The sequence below is a fragment of the Sinocyclocheilus anshuiensis genome, unplaced genomic scaffold, assembly GCF_001515605.1.
Source record: "Sinocyclocheilus anshuiensis isolate Anshui unplaced genomic scaffold, SAMN03320099.WGS_v1.1 scaffold208, whole genome shotgun sequence".
In the NCBI taxonomy this organism is placed as follows: domain Eukaryota; kingdom Metazoa; phylum Chordata; class Actinopteri; order Cypriniformes; family Cyprinidae; genus Sinocyclocheilus; species Sinocyclocheilus anshuiensis.
This window is the reverse complement of record NW_015557186.1, coordinates 1,434,734-1,447,068: the sequence shown is the minus strand read 5'-3', so window position 1 is coordinate 1,447,068 and position 12,335 is coordinate 1,434,734. Positions and strand designations below refer to the sequence as shown.

General features: G+C 32.4%; 1 protein-coding gene across 2 annotated transcripts in view; it reads left to right on the top strand.

The window, feature by feature from the left end:
- The window catches only part of ccdc9b (coiled-coil domain containing 9B), a 38,389-nt gene that overhangs the window by 7,803 nt on the left and 18,251 nt on the right, over window positions 1-12,335 (top strand). For both annotated transcript variants that reach the window (XM_016474163.1, XM_016474164.1), the window contains 4 exons: window positions 3,821-3,928; window positions 4,140-4,244; window positions 6,670-6,810; window positions 8,540-8,683. In XM_016474163.1, coding sequence (XP_016329649.1) covers window positions 3,821-3,928; window positions 4,140-4,244; window positions 6,670-6,810; window positions 8,540-8,683 — 498 coding nt within the window. The remainder of the gene's footprint in view (window positions 1-3,820; window positions 3,929-4,139; window positions 4,245-6,669; window positions 6,811-8,539; window positions 8,684-12,335) is intronic.

Here is a 12,335-nt window from a genome sequence, read left to right as displayed (position 1 = left end):
GACACAGGCCCGAAAACAGCGTGATTCTGCGTCCACTCATAATAGCCATTTTCAAAATGATATAATAAATGATCTGTGGAGTATTTTGAGCTGAAACTTCACAGACACATTCTGGGGACACCAGAGACTTATATTACATATTGTAAAAAGGGGCATAATATGTCACCTTTAACAAAATAAGTAGGCCTATCTTAATAGAAACATTAATTTCTTCGTTTCGGCATTGCTATTGTTTCAAATCATGAAGCAGGTTTGTGTTCCTGACTTTGATGATGAGTATCTTCAGCACAGTTTGTAGTGCAGGCTGCAATATTAATAATAGTAAATTTTTTGTCTCCAAGAAATGCACATTTGACAGTAGCCTGAGTTGCAGATGTAAATTTATGTTCATTATCAAAAACAGTAGCATCTGTAAAAATTGTAACAACCTAATTTTTATATAGTGAAATTTAATTATTCTGACTGTTTTGAGTTTTATTAAAATTAACTATTGGTCTTCCATAGTAGCATACATTTAGATTATGATAACCACAGTTCAAACCTCAATACCATGATAAAAATGTAACTATAGGGTTTCTAGGTATTTGTATGAAAAACAGTAGTCTAAATACATGTATAAACACTAGCTTAATCACAAAAAATACTGTAATTATATTCCATTACTCCTTTAATGCATTTAATACATGTCTACATTCAAAATATAATAAAATTTGACATGAATATCCCACATTTCTGCCACAATACCATGGTGTAGTTAGTATTACTGCAGTAAATCCATGGTAAATGACGGTGATTTGTAGATTGAAAAGCTTCTGATTGTAACGTTGCGCACAGTGTCTCTCCTGTTTCATCAGGCTCTAAACTAGTTTAAAGTCATTTGTGTTGTTCGTGAATTCAGTCGCTTCACACTGGATCTCACAGCACTGTTTAGTGTCGTGTGACCGAGACTCATCAGCGAGTTAGTGTTCATTTTGTCAGCTATTTTTTTATTTAGTCTTAGTCTTAGTCCTGTGTCAAATGTAACTTTTCATTTTTATCATATTTAGTCAACTTGGCCTGTTTTAGTCAAGTTCTGAGCATTTTAGTGTAGTTTTAGTCAGTGGAAACTTACACATTTTCGTCATATTTTCGTCTTACTGTATAATGGTTAAAATGCTAAAAATTATTATTTTGCTCAATTTTAACTGCAATGATTGTTGTTATTTGTGAAATGTATTTTTAGATTTCGTCAGAAGTTGCTCTTTCACCAATAAGCACAAATCAGTAGAATATCGACTCGTATGCATGGTTTATTTCACCTCGTTTAACGTTAGTGTACAGATTTATAACAGGATATCAATTAGAGGCTAAATAAACACCAAAGACTCGCTCTGTCTACGTTATGAAAGCTGGTGTAACAAAGACGTACTCTCAAATATTATAACAGAGAAATTCCTAATAGTAATTCCAAATTGCATTAATGTTCTCTTTTAAAACGACGGCAAAAAAGACTTATTGCCGCACAGAGGTTGCGTAAGTAACGTTACAATCAGCAAACAATACAGAACACAGACTGCTGAAGGACACTTTCATTTCAAGCAGAATACCTCAAACGGAGATCGCTGAACGCTAGCTTACTTATATGTCTGTGTTTTCAGGTCACGGCGCCTCTGATTGGGGGATTTGAGCTCTTGGTATCTGGCAACCGCAAACTTGAACGCTCGTATAATAGAGTCTTGTACAGCCGTCTGAAATGTTTTGGCTCCACTTTTTTCAACAAAAATAAAAAGGTTTTTGGTAAAGTTTTTGTTCTTATAACTAACTTTTTTTAGGGGAAAAAACTTTGACAAACATTTTTCGTCATAGATTGCCACTGAAGAGCCGAGCGCTTTAAATGAGTAGCGCTGTTTCATTCCGCTTTTGGCACATAAACATTATATCAAACATTTATCGAACTCTTTTTATCGTTTTATCGAGGTAAATTATATCTCGATGATTATCGTTATCGTTTTATCACCCTCTGCCCTAGTTTGCAGGGATAAAAGCATCTTTCGACCTCGAGGAATCTGTTTTGAGCTGAGAACTAACTCTATTCTCTCTCAAACCTCTGCAAGCCTCTTCAGATCCAAATTTACATGTGGGAGTTGCACTGGCCTGGAGTCAGTCGGGTTAACGCACCGTAACGCTGCCGCAGGCGCTCCAGCTTTCATTTTCTCAAAAAATCCACAGATACCGAGAGATCTTGATGTTCAGGTCGATGCCTGGTTTTAATGACATATAGTGAATAGGATGCTGTGTTAAACGTTTCTCTTCAGCTGTGCAGGGAAGTGTTCGTTCCCCCGGCGCGTCCAGCATGAGCCCTTTTGCCAGCTCTGCAGCCATTTAAAGAAACTGCAGCAGTTCGGCATGCTGTGAATGTGCTGCTGCGTCAAACATGCAGGCCGAGCTTCAGAAGGAAAGCAGTTCTGTCGTAAGCAGCAAGGCCTAAATATGTGCCTAATGCATTTAAGCTGGTATTTAAACATGATTGTGATAGTAGAAATGCATTCATTTGTATATTTAGGGCCTTCTGAAATCTGCTTTATTTTTTTCACAAATGCCTTTTTTTTTTTTTTTTTTCAGTTAAAATTTTTCTGGATTCCAATTTTTTCTTTTTTTTTGACATTTTCCTGGTTTGTGTGTATTTTTCTTTTTCTTTTTATACATTTTTCTGGATCCCACTTTTTTCCTGTTTTAATTTTTCTGCTATTTTATAGACATTTATGTAAAATTAAAGCATCTTTATTTCATTAGATTTAATTTAAATTTAATTTAATTAGAAAATCTGTTTTAATTTAGCTGGATTCAGTTTTTCTTTCTTTCTGAATTCTATTTTTTTCTCCAGTTAAATTTTTCTTGATTCTCTTTCTTTCAGGTTATTTTATTTTATGTATGTATGTGTGTGTGTATATGTGTATGTGTATGTGTATATATATATATATATATATATATATATATAATTTATTTTCTGAATTTAGTTTTTCCTGTTTTATTTTCTCTGGATTCCTTTCATTCAGTTTTAATTTTTCTGGGTTCTTTTTTTAACCGTTAAGTTAAATTTTAGTAATCAAAAAGCATGTCTAATTAATTCAGATCATGAAACTCATACAATTGAACAGTTTGACAAAAATTAAATTTTCAGGCCCTATGAAAACTACTTTATTTTTTCTCAAATTCTGTATTTTTCATCCATAAACATTAGTATTGTAATATTAGAGTTATTGAATTATTATTATTATTATTTTATACTCAAGATCTTGAGATCTTGAGGTTGTTGAATGTGTTTTGAGTGGCAGCCTTTGAAATTGTGGTCACATGTGAAAGTCAGACGTCTTGAAACAGCTGATAGCATGAGTTTTAATGCGCTGAGCTCATGTTGCCGCTCGCAGCAGCTGATGCTAATAATGGCACGTCCATGCATGCGGTGTTAAAGAAACATGTAAACAGTAAATTGACTGGTCATATGCCATTGTATTTGAGTTTCATTCCTGAACTTTGTCTTCTGAGTCTCTGGCATTTTATAGACATTTATGTAACATACATGCAGCCTTATTTTGATAGATTTGCTTTATGTAATTCTCTTTTTTTTTTGCTCCAGACTGTTCAAATGTCTCCTCCACAAGTGGACAAGAAAAATGTGCAAGACCATTACGCTGATGTTTGTGTAGAAAGAGTTTAATTTTTGTGCGAGACGCCATGAATAACAGAAAGCCTGCTGGCTGGCATAATCAATGTGATGTTGCACAGATTGTTTGCTATTGTGTTTGTGTATGTGATGTTGACATGTTCATAAACTGTTCAGAGTCCCACAGAAATGATGATGATGAAGAAGGAACACAAGGACGCAGAGCTGGATAAAAAGATCAAGGCCTTACGGAAGAAAAATGAAGCACTTATGAAACGCTACCAGGTGAAAACCTTGTACTCGCATTTAAAATCTGTCAAAAAACACACTTGATTAATTAACATTTGCAAACAAAACATTTAAAGTCACGAAACCTCATTCAGAAATCATTTTATGTATTTATTGTGAAAAATAATAAAATGGTAAGAGGTCAGTAATCCCATAAAAAAAGCACTTTTTGTGTTTGGGCCTTGCTGAGTTTTATGATGTTCTGCAGGAAGTGGAGGAGGATAAAAAGCGGGCGGAACAGGAAGGGATGTCACTCTACAGCAGGAAGGGAAAGCCTGATGATCTGACCATCACCATCAACAAATCCTCCAACGTGAGCTGCTTTATTCCTACAAACACAAACACCAGAGACTCGAACGCTGACCATATAAAGTCTTCAGCTTTGATTGTGTTGCTTCATGCAGCATTGAACTCACAGTGAGGATGGAGAAATGACTTGATGCTCAACATGCTGAATCTTTATTTTTAGTCACTGGTTGGTGCTTGATAAATTTAGATGTGGTTTTAGTTACTTCATTTTTACCCTTACAGTGTAGTACTTTTAGTAAATGCAACTACATTTACACTTGGCATTTATTTTGTCCAAAGGTGACATTTTGTCAGTACAGGAATTTTATCTTTGCAACATTGACATGTCATTGAACTGAATTGAATAAGCATCGAACAGAATTGAGCTGAATAATGACTTTAGTGTCTTCTGTAGAGCTGCTTTATCTGAAATTAAATTAATTTCGTAACTGATGAATTTTGCAACATTGCCACTGTTATTGAACTGAATTGAATCAACATTGAACTGAACCGAGCTGAAAAAAGACACTATTGTCTGTTGTAGATCTGCTTTACAGCTGAAATCAAATTTGGTTCATAATCGCTGAATTTTACAACACTAGCGCTGTTATTTTCCTGATTATTGCTGCTTTGAAACGATCTCTGTTGTATAAAGTGAACATTTTATTTATTGAAATAAATGAGTCTTGACGTCTGAAACAGGGGACCTCAAGATAACTTAAAATAAGACAAAACAACAAAAAATGTCAAGATATTTAAATTAATTCAACTCTTCAGCAACATTTTTTTTTTGAAGGACCAGGATTCCCACCGTCTTGGAAAACCTACATGTATTTTAAATAAAAATAGTTTTAAAGGTGCCATAGAATGCATTGATACAATATTTTAAATTGTTCTCTGATGTCCCCAGAGTGTGTATGTGAAGTTTTATCTCAAAATACCCCACAGATAATGGTTTATAGCTTGTTGAAATTGCCACTTTTAGGGTATGAGCCAAAACACGCTGTTTTTGTGTTTGTCCCCTTTAAATGAAAATGAGCTGGTGCTCCCGCCTCCCTTTTCAGAAGAGTGCGGAGCTTCAAGAGCTCATGCTCGCGGGCATACTGGTGTTACGGTTTAACTGGTGGTGACCGTGTTACCGATTTCACATTGCTTCCAAATGCAATTTTTAACTACCACATTCCTATTTACGATCATTCTGGTAGCACGTGAAGGCAGCATTAGTGAAAACAGGCAGAGACAATGATAGCTTTAGCAACATTAGACTTACAGAGAGCCGGAAGCTCTCTTTTGGAAAACAAAATATGAGGCATGATGCTTACTTTGTCTGGAGTCTGGACGTTTGCGCACGAAGCGTTGGTATCGATCCCTCTTTCGGAAGCAATCTTTGCACAACTCCAGCGCTGAACTGACCCTCGTGTGTGAGGCAGTCCGGCGTAAAATGTTAGCACAAATGTATAGGACTTTTCCGTTTTTTTATCCGGGACATTTCCTTCAAAAATGAAATTTAACCACCCTGTCCTCAGCGGTCTATGGAGACGCCTATGTTCGTTGGTGCATCCCAACCCAATACACTTTTAATGGCTCTTTGGCACTGACATTGTACCTCCAGCAGCTACAGCAAGAAAACAGTAATGGCAGACCGCTGCTTCTCACTCAGGGCTGTGTATATGCTAATACGGCAGAGAGCGTCACAAATAGGCGGACTTCCCCCGAGTATGACGTCATAGTAGTGAGAAATCTGGATCTGCTAGTGTGAAGAGACTGTTTATGATTTATTGGGATTATAAAACAATGAGTGGGTGGATTTGTACCATTATAGGCTGGTTGTTTTCACACACTGCGGCCACACAACTGTTCAAACACCTTATAAAAGTGATTTTTGCATTCTATGGCACCTTTAAAAGTCCTTATCATTAATCCTTATCGAATAAATCGCAAACAAATGGAAAAGTCATGGGGCCTTCAAATGTTTTTGTGCACAGCAGGGTTATTATAGTTAACTAAAACTAGTCTAGAACCACAAAAAAATTCCCTTACTTGAAATAAAATAAACTGAAATGATTAAATATAAAAAAAATAAATTAAACCTTTTTATTTCAAATAAATATTTCAAATTACTAAAAAAAAAAAGTAGTAAACTATGTAAAAAACAAAACACAAACCTAATAAAATGACAAAAACACAACTAAATTACTAAAACTTGAAATTAAAATAAAAACAGAAAATAGAAAAATAAAACTAATTTAAAATAATAATAACAATTATAATAGTATATTAAAGATACTAAACGGGGGACCTTGGAGTCAAAAAGGTTGAAAGCCGCTGAACTCGTGCTGTCCTGAACTAGAACCTGAAGTAAACTAAATGTGGAGAAAATCAATGATAGTTGTGCATATGAATAATAGAAGAGAGTTTCGATGTTATATATAAATGTTTGTTGAGTTCAGGATCAGCGTGTGGTGACCAAGCGTTCGGGCCCCGGAGGACTGAGGGACGGAGAGCAGGAGAAGGATCCGGGATCGAGCGTCTTCAGCATCGGGAGAGGAAAGAGACGACAGCTGCTCGTCACAACATCAGGAAACGTCAAGGTGAGACTGAATCAACCTTCCTCTGGTTCTCTGACTTTAAAGTGGACCGAACAAAAGTTATTAGGCGCTATATGTAGACTCTCTGTAGATAATGAATCTTAGATGTGTGTTTTTGTTATTTAATCAGCTGCTCGTTTTGGGAAAGCCTCATTTTCTATCTTTGATGACTTTGATTACTTTTAATAATGTCTTGCAATCTTGAGCATTTAATCTAAATAAAAGCTAAACAGCAACGTTCTTCCCGTAATGATAAACCAGCTTTTGTCAACATAAGAGAAGCTTTAAAGGCTCTTTATGCTTTTCTCCCAAAATAAAAGCTTGGATGATTTAGCATTTAAAAAAAAAAAAAAAATGAAATTAATTTAACCATAAATATTAGTATCGTCATTTTACAGTTGTATTGTAAAATAAAATTATTTTTCTTAAATAGTATTTTTATAGTGAAATCAGCATTATTTTAGTATCAGGGACACTTTTTCAGTTTTTATTAATGTTTCGAATTAGTTTTCATTTTTGTTATTTTTATTTTTCTGTTTTAATTTTAATTTTAGTTCGTTTTAATAATTTTGTTGTGTTTTTGTAGTTTTTATTAGTTTTTGTTTTGTTTTATTAGGTTTTGTTTTGTCTATATAGTTTTATATATAGCTAGTTTGGAAAATATACGGGAAAAATATGGAACATTTTAATTCGGAAAATAAAATATTTAAATATTTTTATATTTTATTTTATTTCTGTTAAAGTTTTTTTTTTAATCATAAAAAAATCATTACTTGAAATAAAACCTAATATGTAACTAAGATAAAATATAAAAAAACGTATTAAATATAAAAAAATACTTTAAAACAATTATTTTAACTAGTTGCAAATGCGACGTTTCCCATTTTCATTTAGTTTGACTTGATTTTACAAAAAAATAAAATTAATAAAAACTATATAGACACAATATATAATGTGAACAATACTATAGTATGTTTTTTTTTAATATATTTTTATTTAGTAATAAAAATCATCATCATAATAAAATTAATAACAGTTATTATTGTTATAGGTATACTGGTATATAATCACACAATATTTGTCTAAATTGTGCAGCTTTACGAGCAAGCAAAGAAAAACTAGAGGTGTAAAAGTATATCACATTTGTGACCCTGGACCACAAAACCAGTCTTAAGTGTCAATTTTTCGAAATTGAGATATACATCATCTGAAAGCTGAATAAATAAGCTTTCCATTGATGTGTGGTTTGTTAGGATCGGACAATATTTGGTAACTATTTGAAAATCTGGAATCTGAGGGTGCAAAAAAAATCTAAATATTGAGAAAATCATCTTTAAAGTTGTCCAAATTAAGTTCTTAGCAATGCATATTACTAATCAAAAATTAAGTTTTAATATATTTACAGAAGGAAATTTACAAAATATCTTCATGGAACATGATCTTTACTTAATATCCTAATGATTTTTGGCATAAAAGAAAAATGGATCATTTTGACCCATACAATGTATTTTTGGCTATTTCTACAAATATACCTCAGCGACTTAAGACTGCTTTTGTGCTCCAGAGTCACATTTTAAGTCAAAATCATAATTTTATAAGAAAAATCACTGTTAAATATTTTTTATCAAATTGTGCAGCCCAACTTTGAACGCTGTCATCAGCAACCAGACACTAGTCACGTTAAAGCATGAATTTCAGTGCTGTTAGAGAGTGTTTTATCATGTTGTTTCAGGGGAAGAGGGTTTTCGGCGAACGAAAGGACAGAAACCGTCCTGTGAGTCCAGCGAGGTTGAAGTCTTGCATTGAGGAAGAGCTGGAGTCTCTGCACAGCACACAAGGAAAACAGCGACCTCAGTCAACAAAGAGAGACATGGAGGTGAGCAGAGGTTCTTGTCTGACAGCATATGCCTCTTCATTTTATTTAATAGATTCAGACGGGACTGATCTTAAGAGCCGAGTGTGTGAATGTTCATCAGGGCTCTTGGCAGGAGTTTGTGTGGATTCCACACATCTGACGTCACCTGATCACCAACATTCATGCCATTTCTCTTTTGTTTGTGTATTTTATCTCTGCCTGCTTTACACTGCTGTTCAGAATTTTTGGGGTTGGTAAGATTTTGTAATGTTTTTGAAAGGAGTCTCTTCTGCTCGCCAAGGCTACATTTATTTGATCAAAAATACTGTAAAAATTGTGAAATATTATTACAATTCCAAATACCTGCTTTCTATGTGAATATCTGTTTAACTGTAATTTATTTCTGTGATCAAAGCTGTATTTTCTGCATCATTACTCCAGTCTTCAGTGTCACATGATCTTCAGAAATCATTCTAATATGCTGCTTTGCTGCTCAAGAAACATTTCTGATTATTATCAATGTTGAAAACAGTCGTGCTGCACAATATTCGGTGATACATTTTATTTTTCAGGATTCTTTGATGAATAGAAAGTTAAATAGAACAGCGTTTATGTGAAATAGAAATCTTTTGTAACATTACAAATGTCTTTGGATGTCACTTTGGATGCAATTTTCAATGCATCCTTGATGAATAAAAGTATTAATTTCTTTAAAAAAATAAAAAAATGAAATAAAACTCAAATAAAATATTATGTTTTTTTAACATTATAAATGTATTTACTGTCACTTTTGATCAATTTAATGTGTCCTTGCTGAATAAAAGTATTAATTTCCTTAAAATAAAACTAAAATAAAATATTAAAAACATTTTATTTAAAAACTAAATCTGTAATAAAAATTATTAAAAACTATATAGACGTAATAAAATTACCCCAAAAACGAATAAAAATGACAACTAAAACTTTCAAATTAAAATGCAAACTGAAAATATAAAATACCAATTCAACAGAAAATACGAATTAAAAACTTTAAAACGCTAGTGTAAGAAACCCGAACCCAGAAGCGGTTGTTACAGCTGTAGTTTAGCGTCATGTCTGTGAGGTTGTCACTGATGTGTGGGAATGTCAGGGTGTAGACACATGTGAAGTTACACCCAGCAGGGCTGAACTGTCTGGGAGGCAGCTGCCTCTGTCCTCTGAAGTCTGAAAGAGCGTATAATGAAGCCCATTGTGTGTCCGAGCCGAGGCTCTTTATCATCAGAGCTTTTGTCTGATCGAGCACACAGACTGAATGTGGATTCTCAGCAGCAGCGGCGTCTTAAGAAATATGAGCTCACTTAAAAACAGAGAGATGTGAGCCATAACTAGTGTTATTTTAGAATTATTCATATGCTGTTTTAGTACTTTTTAATATTTTTAATTAGTGTTTTTTTTTGTTTTCGTTTTAGTGATTATTTTTTGTGCTTTTTTTGTTAAATTCTAATTTATTTTTATTACAATTTTAGTAATTTTTTAACTTAAACAACAATTTAATTCAGTTAGTAGGCAGCATTTCTAATTTTCAGGTAATTTCGATTTTAAATAGTTTTAACAATAACACACTGTTGCTATGTTGTTTCTAGGGCAGCCTTTTAAAAAATTTAATTTTTTAAGTAATTTAGTAATTGTTGTGTTTCAACTTACACAGTTGCCAATGCAGCATTTCTGATTTTTTTTTAAAGTTTTGCTCATTTTATTTTTTATTATTGTTTTTTTGTTAATATTTTATATTTAGCTATTAATTTATATTTAATTTAAGTTTTAGTTTTAGTAATTTTAAGCTTTGAATATATTTATATTTTATTATCCTTTAGCTTTACTTCAATTAACAAAAGTGTTTTAAGGTTTAATAGTTTTAGTAATTTTATTATGTGTTTTTGTCTTTTTGTTTTTGTTTTTATATTGCTATTTATCTTTAATTTATATTTGCCATTATATTTATTTAACAATTATAGTACCTCAACTTATTTTCATTTTATAATTAAAAAAATATGTATTTAAATATCTAAAAATATTTGAAATAATTTGTAAATATTTAATATAATATTTATATTTTATTTTCCTTTAGATTTATTTTAATTAACCAAAGTGATTTTTATAGATTTAATACTTTAAATTTTAGTAATTGTGTTTTTGTCTCTTTTCTTTTTATATTTCAATTTAGTTTTAATTAGTTTATTTTGTAATTTTAGCCAGTCAACTTATTGTCATTTTCAAATTTTTGTTTAAATCATTTAAGTTTTTAATATTTTTATTTTATTTTCCTTTAGTTTTATTTTAATCAACAAAAATTATTTTTAATATATTTGTAATAATTTTAATCAGCTTTTTTTAATAGTTAAAGTTTTTTTTATCTAATATTTATGTTTTATTTTCCTTCAGTTTTATTTCAATTACCGAAAGCAATTTTTAATAGATTTAGTTAACTATAACAACACTGGCCATAACACTCTTGTTACAGTGTGGTTGCTGTGGAAGTCTGGGTGGTTGCTAGGTGCAAATTTAGAGTCTGTAATGTAAAATGTTCAGAGTAAAACAGGATATTCAATGAGGAAAAAGTAGGAAAAGGCTTGATGTTATATATTAAGAATTGATTGGATGGTGTAAGTATGGCAGGTGGTTGATATATTCTGACTTTGTCAATTTCAAAATTTCACACAAAAGACTTCTTTTAAGAAGCGTTTCCTGTTACATTTCCTGGTTTGTCGTCACAGCAGATGTTGTCGCGGCTGACGGACTGATTTTAGTCATGCTTTCACTGAGTCAGATATACTGTATGTGGAAGGATTCTCCCATAATGCATCAGTGCAGATCCCAGCAGGCGTGAAATATGATTCCAGGAGAATGACATCATGACGCAGCCATAAACGCTGTGAGTTATCATCAGGAGGAGAGACTGATATAATAGCAGGGCACTTGTGATGCAGCTTCTCTCTCTCTCTCTATAATGGATCATAATGAGCCGTGTGCTTTAATCCAATTAACATTTGGCCTCTCTTTCGTCTGAATTAGGTTTATTATGTGGCTGATGCGAGCGCAGTTTGGTGGCAGAATGTTGTCACAATAGTTTCTCTTCAGGACTGCGTTTATCAGCTGGTTTTGCTTCAAGATCCAGATTTTCAGGAGCCAAAATAGTACCAGATTACAAAAGTAAAGAGAAAGAACCTTAAAATCCAACATTGAAATTGCATGAGCATGAACTGCATAGACTTGATACTAACACCTTTGCATTAAGGTCTCATTGGTTAACATAAGTTAACCTTTGCTAATGCATAAATACGTGATGCTGTTTTGTTCATAATTGTTTATGCAATTTACGAAATTATATTTGATTTATATGAGTTAATTTAGACGTAATGCACGTTTTTTATAGACTATTACTTCCTTGCGTTGAACATTTAAAATGTGCTGCATTAGTTTGCTCATTGTGCCCTCCTTAAAAGTTTAACCTATTTAATCTGCATATAAAACATTAGAAATTAGATATTTGTTTAATTTTTATTTTGTTTTTGACTGTTAAAACAAACAAATATTTGTTGTTTGTCTCAATAAATTGAGTTAATTTAAAAATACAGTGGTTAAATGTAAACATTTTTTTCTATTGCTCTTTGTTTTAAAAAAGGTTATAAAAAAT